This window comes from Kogia breviceps, chromosome 18 (assembly GCF_026419965.1).
Source record: "Kogia breviceps isolate mKogBre1 chromosome 18, mKogBre1 haplotype 1, whole genome shotgun sequence".
NCBI classification, from domain to species: Eukaryota; Metazoa; Chordata; class Mammalia; order Artiodactyla; family Physeteridae; genus Kogia; species Kogia breviceps.
Window position 1 is genome coordinate 41768747 of NC_081327.1, and position 20209 is coordinate 41788955.

At 44.6% G+C, this 20209-nt stretch overlaps 2 protein-coding genes across 5 annotated transcripts in view; one reads left to right on the forward strand and one right to left on the reverse strand.

The window, feature by feature from the left end:
* Positions 1-215: 215 nt before the first annotated feature.
* On the reverse strand, positions 216-13110 carry NOB1 (NIN1 (RPN12) binding protein 1 homolog). Of its 3 annotated transcripts, none has more exons than XR_010837811.1 (9): positions 12908-13110; positions 12654-12786; positions 10041-10171; positions 7773-7844; positions 7435-7563; positions 7140-7340; positions 5187-6534; positions 4126-4393; positions 216-815 (listed from the first exon to the last, which is right to left on the reverse strand). XR_010837811.1 is itself a non-coding variant. In XM_059044897.2 (9 exons), the coding sequence occupies exons 1-9, from the start codon at positions 12968-12970 to the stop codon at positions 546-548; spliced, it is 1242 nt and encodes a 413-aa protein (XP_058900880.1). In that variant the 5' UTR covers positions 12971-13110; the 3' UTR covers positions 216-545. The 3 variants fall into 3 exon arrangements, 2 of the variants coding, with proteins under 2 accessions (XP_058900880.1, XP_066875694.1); XM_059044897.2 differs by having other exon boundaries at positions 4126-4270; positions 6437-6534; XM_067019593.1 differs by lacking the exon at positions 12654-12786 and having other exon boundaries at positions 4126-4270; positions 6437-6534; positions 12908-13103.
* Positions 13111-19019: 5909 nt separating this feature from the next.
* WWP2 (WW domain containing E3 ubiquitin protein ligase 2) overlaps positions 19020-20209 on the forward strand; it is a 151025-nt gene continuing 149835 nt past the window's right edge. The window contains exon 1 of one of the 2 annotated variants that reach the window (XM_059044814.2): positions 19020-19111. The gene's annotated coding sequence lies outside the window, so the exon portion shown is untranslated. The remainder of the gene's footprint in view (positions 19112-20209) is intronic. The other variant, XM_067019594.1, reaches the window with a different exon arrangement.

Genomic DNA, 20209 nt, shown 5'->3' on the forward strand with positions numbered 1-20209 from the left:
GCAGTTAGAGAAAGCCCGTACACAGTAACGAAGACCCAATGGAGCCAAAAATAAATTTATTTTTGAAAATGGTAGCTCTTAGTTTTATTATGATAAACTTTCCCACAAAAAGACAGACCTAAATGCTTGATCTTTGGTGCACACCTTAAGTAAGTGTTTGCCTCAAATTACCTAAGAAGCAAAAAAAAAAAAAAACAGAAAAAAGAAAATGCACAGAAGCTTGCAACTATATTTATTAGAAATACATTATCACTTGGAAGTTCCCTTCTTTAAAAGTTGAAGATTTGTTCCAGGCACTGTTTGTTCTGTTTTACAAAGTCCCCTCAACATGGCAGTAATCCTGGCTCTCTGGATGCACACAGGCCGAGGGATGGCAGGTTCCACCACAAACCAACCCGAGGCACCACAATGAGTCCTGAGGCAGCACTATGGAAGCCGGGCCTCTTGTGTCCAAGTGGTTGTGGAGTTGGCACAGCTGGGGACCTGAGACATGGGTCTCCTGGGCAGTCACAGCATCAGTCCAGCTTGCCTGTGGAGCTCACACTTCACCTTTTCTTCACAAACTTCTTTCTGGAAGCATTGGGATTTAACCGTCTCCTGCCGGCTCCCAAGGTGCTGTCTCGGACCTGCAAGGTAGCTGACCGGCTGGAGATGTCATTCTCTGCAAAGGGAGACACCCCAGCTATGTAGTCAGGGGCAAACACGTCAGTTTTCTGCCTGGCCTTTCGGGAGAGTCGCAGCTGAGGGAAGCGCTGGTCCTCGGTCAGGTGGGGGTTGATGGCATACTTGCCCCCTTTGGGAGTGGGGAGTGAATACTGCAAATAAGACGAGGAAAGGCCATTAGAAGGACGGGGATTCGTATTTATATACAGCAGATCCTGTTATGTAAAGCTTACCTGACAACTCTGCATGCGGGCAGACACCACCAATGGAGTCTATCGTCACTGCCTACTGTGCACTGAGTACATGACATGCATCTTCCCACTCTCATTCTCCTACTCTCACCTCACAGATGAAAAGCAACGTGGTACTTTGACTACATTCCCTCAACAAAAGACAGAAAGAATTACAGTAAAACACAGGACCCTAGTCGGCAGGTACCATTTTCATAATGGTATAGGTTAGCACTTCTGAAATAACTACACACACACACACACACACACACACACACACACACACACACATACACACATACACACTCCAGTTTAACAAATAATTATGGAAAACGGTGTTATGAAGGGTGTTATGGATATTAGAGGGAGGGCTAGAATGAACTCTCTGGTGTTGAACTGAAACTGAAGTTATAAATTCAATTTTTAATAGATAAGAGAAAAAAATATTAATATGTGTATTTATACACAATATTTCCATCTTTGTCCACTGTGGGCCTAGAATTAATGATACCCTAGGACAGTGAGCACACCCATTGTCCAGTGCCCAGATCTTTGTTTCTAAAAACTTAAGAGCTCCTTAGAGAAATGGCTGATTCCAGGGCACAGGCAGGGAGGTATAAAAGTCGGAACAGGCTTTCCCTGGTGGTGCTGTGGTTGGGAATCTGCCTGCCAGTGCAGGGGACACAGGTTTGGGCCCTGGTTCGGGAGGATCCCACATGCCATGGAGCAGCTGGGCCCATGCGCCACAACTGCTGAGCCTGCGCTCTGGAGCCCGTGAGCCACAACTACTGAGCCTGTGTACCACAACTACTGAAGCCCACGCGCCTAGAGCCCTTGCTCCGCAGCAGGAGAGACCACTGCAGTGAGAGGCCCACGCACTGCAACAGAGAGTAGCCCCTGCTTGCCGCAACTGGAGAGAGCCTGCATACAGCGGTGAAGACCCAATGCAGCCAAAAATAAATAAAATAAATTTATTAAAAAAAAAAAAAAAGTTGGAACAGCTTGCTGTGCCAGAAAGTAAAAGGGTTTAAAGAATAACTGGGGCACAACAAAAAGACACAGAAGCCATCCTGAAGGGGCTCCATGAACAGTTTGAGTATCAAAATAAATAAGGATAGCAATGGATCACAGCCTATAGACTACAATAAAAATCCATGCGACCACACTCATATAAATGATATATGGGAAAGTTCCTCTTTACAGCAGAATGGCAAGTAATAAATATGGAGAATGATGGAATTAGAAAATCACCAGTTGGCAACCTTCACTGTAAAAACTGATTCAGATGATTTAACCAGTAAAAGTTTGATGAGAAACAGTATTCACACAGTATCAGACTATCCTTCTCTAAGTTACTTATTAATTACAGATAATAGCCTTATAGGAAATTTGGTAATCTTGGTTTTGGTAATTATATTGTGGTTACACAAGAAACCTCCAACTAAGTGATCAAAGTTATTATCAGCAGTAAATTGGACACAGCCTGAATCTAACCAGGAGAAAAACACCAGACAAACCCAAGGTAAGGGATAATCTACAAAGTAACTGCTTTGTACTCTTCAAAACTGTTCAAAAATGTCAAGGTCATGAAAGACAGCAGACCTGAGAAACTACTTCAGTTTAAAAGAGACTAAGGAGACAGGACAATGAAATGCAACAATGAAATGCAACATGTGATCCTAGACTGGATCCTGGACCCCAAACAAACCCCCTTCTCTTGCTGTAAAGGAAATCTGTGGCAAAGTTTGAATATGGTCTAAGGACTCCCCTGGTGGTCCAGTGGTTAAGACTGCATTTCCAATGCAGGGGCCTGGGTTCGATCCTTAGTTGGGGAACTAAGATCCCACATGCCACGCGGCACAGCCAGAAAAACAAACAAAGAGAAAAGGTCTGAATATGGTCCATAGATTAGATAGTACTGAAGTAATGTTAACTTCTTGGTTTTGGTAATTGTATTGTGGGTATCTAAGACAAAGTCCTTGTTGCAGGAAACACACACTGAAGTATCTAGGTGCAAAAGGGCATCATGCACAATTTACACTCAGATGGTTTAGGGGAAAAGAAAAAATATACATATAAATGATAAAGCAAATATAGTGAATGATTAAATTGGGAAATCTAAGTGAAAGCTAAATGGGAATTATTTGTACTATTTTTGGCAACTTTTCTATAAATCTAAATTATTTCGGGGCTTCCCTGGTGGTGCAGTGGTTAAGAATCTGCCTGCCAATGCAAGAAACATGGGTTCGAGCCCTGGCCTGGGAAGATCCCACATGCCGCGGAGTAACTAAGCCTGTGCACCACAACTACTGAGCCTGTGCTCTAGAGCCCGCAAGCCACAACTACTGAGCCCGCGAGCCACAACTACTGAAGCCCACGCACCAAGAGCCCGTGCTCAGCAACAAGAGAAGCCACAATGAGAAGCATGTGCACCACAACAAAGAGTAGCCCCCATTCACCGCAACTAGAGAAAGCCCACGTGCAGCAACAAAGACCCAACACAGCCATACATACATTTTTGTGTGTGTGTGTGTGTGGTACGTGGGCCTCTCACTGTTGTGGCCTCTCCCTTTGTGGAGCACAGGCTCAGCCGCTCCACGGCATGTGGGATCTTCCCAGACCGGGGCACGAACCTGTATCCTCTGCATCGGCAGGCAGACTCTCAACCACTGTGCCACCAGGAAAAAAAAAAAAAAACTTTCTCACATGTTAGTGGCATGCACCATACCTGGAGAACTCAGAGCCAGGTCAGCCACACTCATACTTGCCTGCCTGTCAACCCTTCTCTCCTGATTCCTCAAAACAAATCCACCCCGCTGTGTATCCAGCCCAGGACTCTCTTGTGCTGAGTATTTACACAACCTTCCCCTGTGGTTCTCGAAGCTTCTAGACATTCTACCCATCCTCAAATTCCCACCCAAATCCATCCTCCACCATCTTGCAAACCATCTCCCTCTTGGTGACCCCACATATATTTGGTCCTTGCTTTTTACCGTGTAGAATTACTGGTTATTTCTCCTTAGATTGCAAACTCCTCAAAAACCTCACAGGGAGGTTGAGTTGTGAGCTCTCCCCACCTGCCTTGGTCCCCGGATCACAGGCTTTCAATAACTATCTTTAGAAACCAGGAGGGTTTGTTTGTCGTCTCTGATCATTTCGATCCTGGTGCTAAAAGGTCTGGCTTCCCCAACCTGGGCCCTGCTGTTAGGGGAGCAGGAGATGCGCCACTCACCCGGAGGCCCCGAGGATTCAGCACCTTAGGGTTGCGGGAAAAGTGCATGTGCAGGGTTCCATCGTCGCTGACGGTCACAGACACCTTCTTCAGTGTTTTGTTTCCACATTGTGCACAGAACACTCTGCTCATGTCAGATGTTGTCCTGCAGAAACAAAGGAGATGCATCACACTGGAACCAGAGGCAGCAAACCCCATCCCCAGAGCGCAGGGCGAGCCTCGGGCCTCAGAGGAGGAGACACAAGAAATGGGGACAGGCTGAACTGCACTGCACACATCCCAGGCCAAGGCCACCTGCCCTCACGCTGCTGATATAAGCACACTGCTGCTGCACGGCTCCCACGGCAAAAGTAAATGACACAAGGAACAAGTCAGTAAGTAAGAAAACTGAGCAGAATGTTGTTACAGTAATAATAAACTCTCACTGAATTTTGTTAGGCATTATTCCACAAGTTTAATGTCAAAATAACCCTATGAAGTTGCTATATCTCCATTTTACGGATGGGGAAACGAAGGCAAGGTACGGTAGCTTGCTCAAGGTCACAGAGCTAGTAAGTGGCAGGTATATAAGCCCAGGGAAATCTGGCTCCAGAGTCAGGGCTCTTACCACCACCATACTTTCTCAAGGGTCATATTATTACATTACTCAACTATTTCTGAATACCTTGTACTCAAGTATCAGCCTAGGCATTAAGCCAGGTGGCGGCTCTGGAGGTGCTGAGAATTTACTCACAAATAGGAAACACTATCAAAGCTGCTATGATTGAATGGGTGTGGGTGCTGAGGCAGACCCACAGGCTTTGCCTCTCTCCCACCCGCTCAAGGCCCAACGATGGACCCTGAACAGGCAAAGCTGCTGTTGTCAGGGACCAAGCAGGAGCCCTGGTGTCTATCCTTGAGGAATTCTCCCTCAGTTCCCAGTGGTAAGGACACAAGAGCTGCATGAAACTGCCAGAGAAGCCAAGCCCTTTCCTGAAGCCTCTGCGAGTGAACTAAGCAACAGGGACTAGGAAATAATGATTTTGTGCAAGAAACCATTCAGTCACTGGGGTTAATCTAACATGAATGGAGAACATTTCCAAGTGTTTCTAAGAACGAATGTTAATTTGAGGAACTTAGAGCTTTTATAACAAAGGACAATGGGGGAAATGAGATTTCATGAAGCCAAAAGCTTTACCGTCATAAGCCTGGCACATTTACACACTAAAGATTCAAAGAATGCAGAGGCAGTTTTGAGGAGTGGCTCCCCGGCAGACCTGCAGAGGATGGTAACAGGGATGGGCCCCGAGCTATGTGGGGGAGCAGGGCTTCATCCAGGCTACTCCACCGTCAGTGCAACAGCACTGGGGACACAGGGAGAGACACCTTACTGCTTAGGAAAGCAGTGCACACAGGCCTCCACAGTAAGGGGCTCCATCAGATACCCGACATCATGGCCACCATGTCTAGACTGAATCTGTGGAAAGGCTGGAAGCCAACAAGTTCCCAGGGCCACGCTTCACTCAACAGCAGGGCTGCAGTATAGTCTCTTCCATTCCAACCAGATCTCGGATCCGGGGGCCTCTCCACACAACACCAGACCTCACCATGAGAAAAACCAATTCATGAGGCAGAAAAGAAATGGGGAGGAGAGCATGATCAATGAACTAAACAGTTCACCTCAACAGAGCGCTTCCTATGCGCCAGACAAGCACTGTTTTATGTGACGATCTCCCTAGTTCCTACAACCACCTTTCTAATTTTACATATGAAGAATCTGAGGTACAGAGAAGCTGACCGACTTCTGCAAAGTCACAACTACTAGGAGACAGAATCTGGATTGGAACCCACACAGTCTGAATCCAGAGTCCACTTTTTTTTTTAAATAGAAAATTTCAAACATAAAGTAAACCAAAGAGCACAATGAACCCTCATGGACCCATCACCTAGCTTCATCTCTACCCTCACCCATTCCTCCCACTTCTGTTTTATTTCAAAGCAAGTCCCAGACATTATCCCATCCATAAACATTTCGGCACTTACTGCTAAACGACTAGGGCTCTTTGCTCCAGAACCCACACTCTTAATCCTATACACAAAGGTAAGGACAAAAAACACCAGCCCTGGCTTTGTCAGGTGGGAGGTCACTGGCCACCTCTGTCCCACGGCTTTCAGTGCCCTGGTCGGGGCAGAACCTGGACCGAGTAGGAATGACAAGGTGGAGGGAATGCCTGTACACAAGGCAAGGCTCTCCTTCAAGAAGTCTGTAGAAGGTTTAGGAAGAGGGGAGTGTTCAACAGAGGGGCAATGAGCCAGGTTATCGGCTACATACTTGAAACAGCCGTGGCAGCGCAAGATGTAGCTCCGGGCCTCGCGGATCAGCATGCCGTTCACGGCCAGCACGTGCAGCCCCATCTGGAGCAGGACGTTCTGCAACCAACAAGTTAAAGGGAAACTGAGCTCATAGCAAAACCAAGAATTGTTTAATATCTGCATAATCACAGTTAAAAGAACTTCCCAAACCCTGGTCTGGCTCATAAAGGGCTTCTGCGAAAGAAAAGCAAGCTTAGAATACCTCTCAAGACATGTAAACTAGGACAAGGACCCAGATTTTTCTTATCTCAAGTGCCATGGACTGTGATCATCATTTCGCCAAGGCCTCCTTTAGCAATCTCTCTTAGCAGAGACATTTATTGTGTCAGAGCAAATATACTCATTTCTGGACTGAAAGCCTCTGCAGTCTCCAAATACTTAACTGAGCACAGAACGTTATGCACACTGAAAGAAAAGCAGCAACAGATCATGAATATTGAACACTAGAAATTTAATATACCACATACATGCTATAGGTATACTATGATTCCCTAACCTCCAAGCAAAATGAAAAATTACCAAAGAGCACAGACAAAGTTTCTAGAGCCAGGAAAAGAAGCATTACACAATAGCCCTGTACACACCCCCAAACCTCCAAAAGACCACTGCCTGTAACAGGTATGACACCAAGCCCAGGGCCAGCCGATGCCCATTCCACCCACCTGCATGGCGAAGTCTGTAGTCACACAGCCAACCCGCACATCCTTCGGGATGGTGCACTGCTTCATCTCCTGCTGGACCTGCTTGATGTTGCTGGGGGTTATCCACCCACCCTCATCATCATCACTGTCTTGGTCCTTCCTTTCTTCAAATCCATTCTCTTCGTTCTCTTCCTCACTCGGAATAGCCTCACCTTTGTCAACCTGAAACGTTAACAGAATTCAAACGTCTCGCCCACAGGAGGCGCCGCGAGACACTAGTCTGTTGTCACCAGGAGATCATAAAGCAGGGCCTTACCAGCAGCTCCTGCAGTTCATGATCAATATTAGGCAAAGGATTTCTCCAGAACACAAAGGAACTGAATTCTAGGTCCTCAGGCTCACCGACTGGGTGGCCGTGTTCTACTGTTCCTCGTGCAGGTTTAGGCTGAAGTTAAAAGAAAAATAATTTTAAAACCTGAAAATTGAGAGGGTTATAGATGAAATGATATACGATATACAAGCCAGATCAGACAAGGATGGACAATCTATGGTATCTGTCTAGGTTAAATGTGGTTCCCTCTAAACAGACAATTTGTGGAGATCTGACATGTAACAGAAAAGAGCATGAAGAGCCTGGTCTGTGTAAGAAATTACCTTTGAGGGCAGATGGAAACCAGAAATGTGTAGAGGAGTTTCTGGGTGCTGAATCGATGAACTCACTTTAACCTTTAAAAAGAAAAGAAAAAAGTGACAGTTCTAAGCAAAGAAATACAGGTTGAAAATTCAACATGGAAGAGTAATTTAAAAAACAAAACAAAATACTTCCCCCTGGTTATTGAAATAAAAGATATTCAATGTTTTTTTAAAAGTGGGAATCATAAAAATATATGCAAAGAATTTTTTTAAAAAATAAATTTATTTATTTTTGGCTGCGTTGGGTCTTTGTTGCTGTGCGTGGCCTTTTCTCTAGTTGCGGTGAGCAGGGGCTACTCTTCATTGCAGTGCACGGGCTTCTCACTGCAGTGGCTTCTCTTGTTGTGGAGCATGGCCTCTAGGCGCACGGGCTTCAGTAATGGTGGCTTGCGGGCTCTAGAGCGCAGGCTCAGTACTTGTGGCGCATGGGCTTAGCAGCTCTGCGGCATGTGGGATCTTCCCAGACCAGGGCTCGAACTCATGTCCCCTGCATTGGCAGGCGGATTCTTAACCACTGAGCCACCAGGGAAGCCTGTAAAGAATTATTCAGGGATTCCACTACTACCAAATAACCACTTTAGGATATTTCTTTTTTGTCCCTAGACATAAAGGTTTAATGAACATCATTATGTGTAAAACTTGGAAGTATCTTTGGTTATATCCTTAGGATAAATGCCTAAGACTGAAATTGCTGGGTCAAAAGACAGGCTGTTTTAAAGCTTCTGATACAAAACAGCTAACTCCTGCCCAAAAGACTGCAGGAAAGGGCAATTTTTAGGAATCTCAAATTGACAGAAGCCAAAGCAGAAACCCAGCTGAGCCACAAAGTCAGAGTTTATATAAAACTATTCCCTTCACTCCCATCGCCCCAAAACATTCTGGTGACAAATAGATGTCTATATTTTAGGCATCACTTTTAGACTTCTTGGATTGGAGGACTCTACACTTGGTTGAAAACAAGTGAAGGCAGTTCTGACTAGGATAGAATCATAAGCCCACTGCAGTTTTGATGACCTTAGACAGCGGAGATCAAGTAATTCTTTGCAAACACTACTTGAGATTACTTATTACAGTATAAGGTTAATAATCTATCTTTCAAAATCCTCAGGCCTGGAAACAGGCAATGGGGTCCAGGCACAAAACCATTAGTGTCTTCAACTTAGCCAAGCTGGACAAGTTCCTAAAAGCACAACAGGAACCCAGAATTTTGAAGGTAGCAAGAGCTGAAAAAAATGGTAATCATTTAAAGTGTTCTTTCTTGCTTGCTTCTGGAAAAGAATTCTATTTTTAAAAAACTAGTGAGAGGGGCTTCCTTGATGGCGCAGTGGTTAAAAATCTGACTGCCAATGCAGGAGACACAGGTTCAAGTCCTAGTCCAGGAAGATCCCACATGCCATGGAGCAACTAAGCCCGTGAGCCACAACTACTGAGCCTGTGCTCTAGAGCCCGTGAGCCACAACTACTGAGGCCTGTGCACCTAGAGCCCGTGCACCGCAATGAAGAGCAGCCCGCGCTTGCCACAACTAGAGAAAGCCTGCCCGCAACAACGCAGCCAAAAAAAAAAAAAAAAAAAAGTGAGAATATAGTTGGTTTTTACTCTCTCTGTATTTTATTATTTTAATTTATTTTATCTATTTGGTGGCACCAGGTCTTAGTTGCGGCATGGGGATCTAGTTTCCTGAGCAGGGACCGAACCTGGACCCCCTGCATTGGGAGCGTGGAGTCTTAACCACTGTGCCGCCAGGGAAGTCCCTGCATTTTAAACTTTAACCAACCTTACCAAGAACCTACAGGTCAAGACTGAGACATGTTTGCTAATTGCAATGTATAAACCTTATCTGGATCCTGATCCAAACAAGTAAACTATTAAAAAAATTTTATAAAATAATTGAGAAATGTGAACACAGATTGGATATTTGATGATATCAGGGAATTACTATTAATTTTGTGTAGGTGTAATATTGGTTTTGTGGTTATTTTTTTAATAGACAACTTATCTTTAGAGACACACCGAGAAATAATCTATCAGTGAAATGTTAGCATGTCTGAGTTCAAAATATTCAGGGTTGGGGTTGGGTAAAGATGAAAACAGATCATGAGTTGATAACTGTGGAGGCAGAATGATGGGGACACTGGGTCCATTATACTATTCCCTCTATTTCTGTACATCTGATCGTTCTCATTATAAAAAAGTTAAAACAGATAAAACCAACAAACTTTCTTATTTACCTTTTCTGGTTCTTGTTTTAGGTGAGACACCCCAACAAACTCTGCTTCCAGCTGGTAGGTAAGTGCCAGTACTTGGATGTCTGTGGCAGAGAGGCTGGGATAGTCTCCAGTTTTCTTTGAAAACTCAGTCACTGTAAACAAGAGATTCCCAACTTCAGTTAAAAGCAAAGAGCTATATGACCTTGGATAACCATAATGAAAGTATGAAAAGAACTTAGGATCAGTATCCCAAGAAAAACCTCTTAACACTTTCATCCATTTCCTGATCTTTTTCTATTCATAATTGATACATTTGTATTCTCTATCACCAAGATTTCTGCCAGTTAGGTTTACAGTGATGTCCTTACTAAGTGCAGATGAAGGAACAGAACAAAGTTAATAGAAAGTCAACTAAAGTTAGCATAATTATTTGCAAATGAGAGTTCCTTATCTAGGCTTTGGTATTATGTTTGAATAGAAGGTCTCTTCTCTCCCAGCAATAAAATTCTTTGATTCTAACAATCCATATTAATAGAATGATCAGATTCCAAAATGGAACGGAAAGCTGATTCAGCCAATAATTGTCATCTATCATGAAACAAAAATATTGGGTTATTCTGTAACAAATATCAGACAGTTTTTTATGTAAACCCACCCAACAAGAAAACCCACATCCCTATTGAACACAAAGTAAACTCCAGCTATCGCTATTGTTATTCTCCTGAGACATCAATAACAAACACATACAATAATATCTTGACACATTAACAGAAAGATGTCTTCTGCTACACTAGCACAAGGAACAATAAGTATACGGCTCACATTTTCTAAAAATGCAGCTATTAACAGCAGCTAAAATTTAGTGGGCACTTACTATGTATCAGGCACTGTGTTTAAAACTTTTCATTTTATCCTTCAGCCAAATCTTTTTTTAAACTGAAGTATAGTTGATTTACAATGTTGTTAATTACTGCTGCACAGCAATAATTCAGTTATACATATACATACATTCCTTTTTAAAATATTATTTTCCATTATGGTTTATCATTGGATATTGAATATAGCTGTCTGTGCTATACAGTAGCACCTTGTTGTTTACCCATTTTATATATAAAAGCTTACATCTGCTCACCCCAGCCTCCCCCATCCCCCTTCCCCTTGGCAACCACAAGTCTGTTCTCTATGTCTGTGATTCTGTTTCTATTTCAGAAAGGTTCATTTGTGTCATATTTTAGATTCCACATATAAGTCATATGGTTATTTGTCTTTCTCTTTCTGACTTCACTTAGTATAATAATCTCTAGTTACATCCATGTTGCTGCAAATGGCATTATTTCATTCTTTTTTATGGCTGAGTAGTATTCCATTGTATACATGTACCATATCTTCTTTATCTGTTCATCATCGATGGACATTTAGGTTGTTTCCATGTCTTGGCTATTGTGAATAGTGCTGCTATATATCTTTTTGAATTACTATAGTTTTGTCTGGATATATGCCCAGGAGTGGGAATGCTTCAGCCAAATCTTATGAAGTAAGTACTGTTAGTATTTCCTCAAAAAGATTAAGTAACTTGTCAAAGATCACACAGCTAGGATGCTGGAGAAAGCTAAAGAAGTCACAAATAGTTTAGGTAACAACATCTCCATTATCAGCCTTTAAACCCTAAAACACTTCCAACCACCTAGGTCCTTTCCTGGGCAGGATCATCGCCTTGATCCCTAACAAGAGAACAACTCTGACTCCTAAGCCAAGTGAGAGCTGTTTAGTTTTCTTTCAGAACTAATGTAAAGCCTAAAAGCTATCCCTTTTTCTGACTTGAGGCTGGCCTCCATATCCAAAACAGTCATCACTCTTATCTACTGAAAAGAAATGGGCGAGAGTAAGAGATCCGGGTTCTGCTATTTTTAAAAATCTTTTTAACATCTTTATTGGGATATAATTGCTTTACAATGGTGTGTTAGTTTCTGCTGTATAACAGTGAATCAGCTATACATATATCCCCATATCTCCTCCCTCTTGCAGCTCCCTCCCATCTTCTATTTTTAATCCAAACAAATTTATCGAATACTTACAAAGCACTGGACACTGTGCTGAGTGACATTATTCCTCATTTAACGCCCCCAGTAACCCCTGGGGTAGGTACTATTGTTAATCCCATTTTACAGATGGAGGAAACCAAGGCCTAGAGCGTCTGAGTGATATTCCCAAGGGCACATAACTAGTAACTGGCAAGGCCTGGCTGACTCATGACCCAGAACTCTTCTCTCCCACCACGGTCTAGGAGACCGTGCAGTTTCTTTTATTTACTTATTTATTTTTTGAATTTTATTTATTTTTTAATACAGCAGGTTCTTATTAGTTATCCATTTTATACATATTAGTGTATACATGACAATCCCAATCTCCCAAATCATACCACCACCACCACCACCCCCACCACCACCACCCCCTGCCACTTTCCCCCCTTGGTGTCCATACGTTTGTTCTCTCCATCTGTGTCTCTATTTCTGCCCGACCGTGCAGTTTCTAAATCAATTCTGATAAAGTATCCAGACTCCGACTAGAACCAGAGCAGGTTCAGTCAGCAACCGGGAACCAGCTTCGCCATCAACACCGGGCAGAGACACTCACCCAGCCGCACGTATTCCGGTAAGGGCTCCCTGAAACGCAGCTCGTAGGGCAGGACTGCGAGCCGCCTGCGCGTGGCCTTATCTCGAATCTCGCTGACCACATCCCGAATGGTGTAGATGTTCTTCCCGATGTCCTGAGGGGAGACCGGCCCAACTCACACCCGCCCGCACCACGCAACGCGCTGCCCGATTTCCCAAGCTCCTTTAGGGGCCACCAGCCCAGACCCCGCTCCTCTCTGCCGGAGCACCCCGTACCTGCAGAGCCGCGTCCCGCAGGAAAGCCCCTGCATCTGCTACAACGTGCTCCACCAGCACCATCTTGGTCCATCGACATCAGAGCGTGCGTGCGCGCGCATGCAGATTGCGCCCGCCCCTTTGTCCCAATCCGGGCCTCTGGGAGCCGGGAAGAGCGGCCGCGCCACCATCTTCCGGCTCAGGGCTCCCCGAGCGCATGCGCGGTGAGGCCAACAGCTCTGCCTGGGAGGTGTCGGCGGGGTCAAACCTTGGGAGGGGCCGGGGGTCCACCCGTGGAAATTCGCTTTGGCGTCTGCTCCTTAGCGCCTTCTTTACGCTTAAATGCAAATAGTCTGTATTAGTTTCATTGTTAAGAGTCGATCAATACAGATGCCCTAATTTAAAGCTCACAACAACCCTATGAAATAGGTACTATTTTACAGGTAAGGGGTAGCTGCTCAAGAAAACTAGGCCCAACTAATATGGGTAGTTAGTGGAGTATCGAGATTCTTACTACTGTGCCATATCGACCGCTGCTTGCTTACTTTCCCCCGCTTCATTTTGAGCAACTTGGGTCCAGGATCACTTACGCCATTTACATAAGCAAGGCTCATAATTCCTTGCTGAGATTCCATAATTATGAGATCTGGTCTGGTAGAAATTCATGCTGGCGAATTTTGGCTGAATGATGATTTGAGTTTTCAGTCATCCATCTTCAGAGGTGTTGAGTTATTCTAAACTTTCTTTGTCAAGTCTTCACTCCAGTTTTTACCTCTTGGTTATACTTTATCCATCGTACCTCCAAAAATTGTTCACTGCCCTGGGGGGGCGGGTCTTTTAACAGGTGCCCAAATCCCTTTTCCTTCCCCAGATGTCTCAATTTTTTTTTTTTCTTTTTTGCGGGATCTTAGTTCCCCAACCAGGGATCGAACCCCGGCCCCAGCAGTGAAAGTGCTGAATCCTAAGTGCCTAGACCGCCAGGGAATTCCCTATCATATCAATTTTTTTTGTTCTTATTTCTCGATATTTTCAGTTTCTCTGCAGAATTTTACAGTGCTGACCATTTCCCCTTTCTGGACTGTCTCCTTGCCTCACTTTGGTGTTAACATCACTATCCTGGTCCCCCTGTGTCTCTGATAATTTCTCACTCTCCTTCACTGCCATCTCTTCTGCCTTGCTCACGGCCCACGCACCACAGAACTGTCTTGGCCTCTGTGTCTAAGTTTTCTCCTTCAGCAATACTATCTATCCCCAAGGCGTATCACAATTATCGCATTATAGGAATGCCTTTGCAATCTACAGGTCCAATCCCTGGTTTATTCCCTAGCCTAGCCGTTGGCCACATCTTTCTGAAAATTTCTGGCATCTTCACTCAGGAGGAAGGTTAAAACTAAGGTAGTTTTCTCTCCTGCCCCCACTTAAACTCTCTTCACTGGTTGAGTTCCTATTTTTATGAATGGCATTACCAAAAAAGGCACTCAAGGTAAGAATCTCTGCGTAATCCTTATTCCCACTCTCAACCCATACTCCTCTTGCTAAACTTTATTGATGTCACTTCTGAATTGTTTCGAGGTGCCTGGGTCTCCTCTCCATTCATTCACATTACTCTAATCAAGTTTTTACTTCATGCCTAGAAAATATAATCCACTCAACACTAATATTCCTATCTCTAAGTTCTTCCTCAATTGCTCCTGTTGCCTAAAAAGGGAGGGAGTATATAGAAACTAGACTCCACAATAAAAGAGGTTTATTGAAGTTGGCAATAATTCTGTAGACACTAGGGTGAAGAAGAATGATCTAGATCAGTGTTCTCAAACTTGACTGTGAATTAGGACCACCTGGAGAGCTTGGAAGACTAGATAGCTGGGGTTCATCCTCAGTTTCTGATTCATTAGGTCTGGGAAGGGTGGGAGAATCTGCATTTTTTAATAAGTTCCAGATGATGCTGATGCTGCTGACCTGGGGCCACACTTGAGAACCACTGATTTAGGGGAATAGCGAGGGGAAGAAAGATCAGGCTCTGAGCCATTCACTTTCTAGTAAATCTTAAAAATACTTGTTAATATAAAAGGTTTCTTGACATTTTGTAGTTTTTGTCATTTTTTTGGTAATACTTTAGTCCCTTTTCTGTTTCTCTGTAATGCTTGCTAGTCTTCAAGTCCACTGAAGCCTTAGAAGGACTCTTATTTAGTGAACAAATAAGTACTGAGAGCTAGTTTATACCACCACAATTTGGGTGATATAACAGTTATGAACAAAGTGATATTTTGTGTAGTGTCTAGGGGCACCTTCGAGTTTATGACCTTGGAGCCAAATCTTGAAGGATGAGTAGGGCAAAGGCATTGAGCTATGAAAGTCCAAAGGGAGTGTTCAGGGAGTTGAGGGTAGTGCCTGTGGTGGCACAGGGTGTCTGGGGACAGGTTCTCTAAGTGAAGTGAACCCTGAAACACTTCAATATTTTGAAGCTCCTTGTTTTTTAAAAAGTGAAGAAATCTCAAACATTATTATGAAATTATGGTCACTTGAAACAGTTTACCTTAACAAATTAACACTTTCAAACATATGTAGAAGTACTCCATGTATAATTTATCTGGAGGTAATGACAACTTTTACATGTGAGGCCCTTTATGAAAGAGAAACGTCTTGCTTGTGTGTCAGTGAAGAGCTGACTTCACTTCCAGGACTGGAAAATGTACAAGCTATGAAACTATATGCTTAACAGTGGGGTAAGGGAGATAAAAACTTGAAACAGTGGGGTAGGGGAGAGAAAAACTACATGAAATCAGTAAGTATCGCTAGAATTCCTCTGGACTTTCCTGGGAGTGTCCTGGACTTTCTTGTCTCTGCCTTTGCCCTTGTTTTCTCTTCTGCCTGAAAATTCTGCTGGCCAATCCCTGCTTACTTAGTCCCCAAGAAGCAGCTTGATTGTTTCCTTTGTAAACTGGTCCTCATTACCCAAATCAGATTTTTCTCCAAGGATGGATTTGAACCCTTCTTTCTCACCATACTTAAGACATTTTGATTCTATCACTCAATAAGCAGTTACTACTTCTGTTTGCATTGTAGTTAATTGTGTGTCTTCTTTAAGTAGGTTGGAAATCAGGGACTGTGTTTTAGGGGTCTTTCTCCTTAAATGAACATTTCAATTTACTTTTTAACTTTCGCAGGGCACTTTTATGATGACATATTTCAGATTTTTTTATGTGTCCTAAAAAATTCTCCTATATTGTAGGACCTACATCAATGAGTTCAGTGCTTAATAAATGTTGATGAAGTCTGTTCATTCAACAGATTGTTTAAAGAGGCCTCCTATGGGCCAGGCACTGCTTAGAGAGCTGGGTTATAGCTCCTGTTTTCGTAATTTTTGTAGTGGGAAACAGACTTTATATACACACACACACACACACACACACATATATACACACATATTTATATGAAAGTCAGATAGTGCTAAGCTGAGGAAATATGGAGAGGAAAAATAAAGCAGGAAGGGGCTGGTAGGAGGGGAAGGAAAGGATGAGTTGAAGTTTTTTTTTTTGTTTGTTTTGTTTTTGTGGTACGCGGGCCTCTCACTGTTGTGGCCTCTCCCATTGCGGAGCACAGGCTCCAGACACACAGGCTCAGCGGCCATGGCTCACGGGCCCAGCCGCTCCGCGGCATGTGGGATCTTCCCAGACCGGGGCACGAACACGTGTCCCCTACATCGGCAGGCGGATTCTCAACCACTGTGCCACCAGGGAAGCCCGAGTTGAACTTTTAAATAGGGTGATCAGGAAAGGCTTCACTGAAAGGGACAGTTAGGCAAACATCTGAAAGAGATGAGGGGGTGAGCCAACTGACTACCTGGGGAAAGAGCTTTCTAGGAAGAGGGAAAAGCCAGTCCAAAGGCCCTCAGGCCAGAGTTGCTGAATCAGGGTACTGAGTGAAAGAGTAGTTGGAGATGAGATGAAACAAAGGGGAGGGGTGGGAGGTATCACCTAGGGCCTTTATAGGTCCAGGTATATATTTACCTTTTACTTTGATGCACAGTGAGAGCCTGCCTTGCCTAGTCCCTTTTTTCCTTTTGGCCAACACCTACTCAAATGCCACCAAATCAAAGAGGCCTTCCCTAATTCCCCTAGAAGAGAATTAGTACAACTCCCATCGATGTTACTAGAGAAATTTTAATAGTTTTTTAGATAGGAATTAAGGTGTTAAGAGAGAGCTGTAGGTCCTTGAAAGGCCATCTCCTGGATGGATTTGGAATGGCAAAATAGAGACTAAATGCTCAACCAGTTTCATTTGTATGCGTAACAGGATCCATCCAAACTGGAAGGCCCCAAAATAACAGAATAATTAGTGCACAGTGCTTAGAGCTAATTAGGTGATTAGTATTAATTTTAGTTAATGGTGATTAAAAGTGAAAAATTGAGCCTTCATTCAACTTGTCAAAGCTGAAGTTCTCAACCATCAGTAAAGAATATTGATTTAAAATGTTTTTTCTAGTTCATAAAGGTCTGTCTACTCTGTATCCTAAGGAAATGGGGGTTAGTTTGGTGTGGTGGAGCTTTGTTTTATGTCGCAAGAACGGATGCTCCACAAAAGCTACTTTTGTGTTCCTAGAGCCTAGAACCGTGCCTGGCACATAGTAGGCTTTGGGTCGTCAGATATAGCAAATTAAAACACAAGATGCGGGGCTTCCCTGGTGGCGCAGTGGTTAAGAATCCGCCTGCAAATGCAGGGGACACGGGTTCGAGCCCTGGTCCAGGAAAATCCCACATGCCGCGGAGCAACGCAGCCCATGCACCACAACTACTGAGCCTACACTCTAGAGCCCGCAAGCCACAACTACTGAGCCTGCGTGCCACAACTACTGAAGCCCGCGTGCTTATGTTAGACCTGAACGGTCTCTGAGGGATCCCAGCTCGCCCAAGAACCGCCAAGAGTCGAGAGTCGCTGCAACACACAAGAGGTTTATTAGGAGCCGGTGCACCGGGGTTCCTTGGTCCTCACGCAGGAGGCCGAAGAGGAACCCCCCCCAAGCGGAATCACATACATTTTATAGTTTTCATTTTTCATTATGCAAAGTATGGATATATCAAGGGTTTTTTTCTCATTGGTTTGTTTGTTCCTGGACCGGAGTGGGGACTTGGCTCTAGTTTCTTGATTGGTTAGCTGTCGGATGCCTACTTTACATTTACCGGAGTGGGGTCTTGGCTCTAGTTCCTTGATTGGTTAGCTGTTGGATGCCTACTTTACATTTACCGGAGTGGGGTCTTGGCTCTAGTTCCTTGATTGGTTAGCTGTTGGATGCCTACTTTACATTTTCGTGTTTTTGTGGTGGGGGGTTGAGTCACATGAGTTATGGTTGGCTAGGGCGACCTTTAAACTCTGGCTTAATCATTCTTATCACCCGCCATACTGGTTTGCTCGAGGTTTCATCCCCCGCCATACTTGTTTGCTCGGAACGGTTTCTGCCCAGGGGGGGACATTCCAGTATCTTATTGCCAGCCGAAAAAGCTTAAAGCTCAAAAGTATCGATAGGGAAGTAGGGGTGTAAGTATAGTTAAGGCCCTACACTTAGAGCTGCGTACTCCACAATAAGAGAAGCCTGTGCGCTCGTTGCAACTAGAGAAAGCCCACGAGCAGCAGCGAAGACCCAACACAGCCAAAAATAAATAGATTTAAAAAAATTTAAAATTAAAATCAAAATAACAAACCCCACCAGATGCCTAATTAAATATGAGTATCAACAACAAGTAGTGTTTTAGTATAAACATGCACTGTACCAGGCAGTATTGGGGGCACACCTACGTATTAATGGTTGTTTATCTAAAATTCAAATTTAACTGAGCGTCCTGTATTTTATAAGGTAACCCTGAGTTCAATAAATGCTGACTTGATTGAACACCTCCTCTCACTTGTAAATTGGGGCTAAGACAGGCCCGCCCTAGGGGTTGATGGGAGGAGTATGTGAAGCGACTGGCGCTCAGCGAGCCCTCAATTTATTTGATTGCTCGGGGACCATCTAGCTAGTGGAAAACCCTCCCACTTTTAAACATACAATGCATAAGAAGGCCTTCTGGCCAGGGATTCTTAGGCCTGGCCTAGGTTGCACACACCTGCGGTCCGGCCAGCCTTTTCCGGGTCAGGTGACCGCGCGTGGTCACGTGACCTGGCCCGAGTGCGGGCGGTGGAAGGCGGAAGTGGGAGAGGAGTTGGGCGCCGCTTCTGTAGCTGCAGCAGGTAGCGAGCACCGGCTCTGGGGGCGCGGCGGGCGGGCGGGGGCGCGGGGAAGTCCGGGAGTGGCGGAAGGCGCGGGGTGGGCCGGGGGAGGCGCGGCCAGGGCGCTGGGGGGCGGCGGCTTCCTGTGGGAGGGGCCTGGCGCGGTGGTTCCGGCCTCCGAGGAGGGGTGTCCCGGTTCCCGCCCGAGAGGGGTGGGCTCGCCGCGGGTCTTGCGCTGGGGCTGCTCCGAGGTGGGCGCGAAGGCAGTCATGGGTTCGGCGGCCAGCAAGTCCTCCCGGAAGGGGAAAGCATCTTAGGTGCCAGGGATGAAGAGGAGTGACCTTTGTGCAGGGATCGGAACAGGGGGAAGGGGCGACTCGGGACTGAGTTGGAATGGGTCGCCTGAGATTGGGCGAGTGACATGGAGGGAAAGAAGGAGAAATCAGTATGAAAATGCAGACTGTAACCGCACCTGAGTCTTTTCCTTCCTTCCTCTTTGTAAATGACTGGTGCCCGAGACTTTGATTTTGGTCCCATTCAGTTTTTAAACTTAAGGAAGGATCACAGAATCTTGATCATCTTGCTTTCGTCACACCCACTTACTCCTGCTTGGGTAGGGTTTCCACTTCTTGGGAACCTAGCCCTTGGGATCATCTTTCTTTGAGATTTTCTCAGATCAGATCAACTTCTAGGCTTAAAAAAAGAGTGCGGGCACTATGCTCTGGCCATAAAATGGCTTTTAGCCTACCATGTTGAGCACGACCTAATCCCAGCATTACCTCACCAATGCAGAGACTGCTGTAACCTTGGACACTGTCAACCTACCCTGCTTCATGAGTTTTCCTCTTTCTTCAGTTTAAATTATTCAGTTTCCTTTACCATGTGACTGCTTATCTTGACAAACTGTAACCAGGTAGCTGACTGAGAGGTCTGTGTTTTGTTCCTTAGAACTGTGACCTGGATCATAATTTTGAGATTAAATACCTGTGCTAAAGCTGTTTATCCTTTTTCCTTGTGTTTGCTAACATTTGCAAAAGCGGAATGAATTTTACAGATGTGGTACAATTGGAGTGAATGTTCAAACTGGACATTTACAGGAGCCGGAGTTGTTTTGGGTTA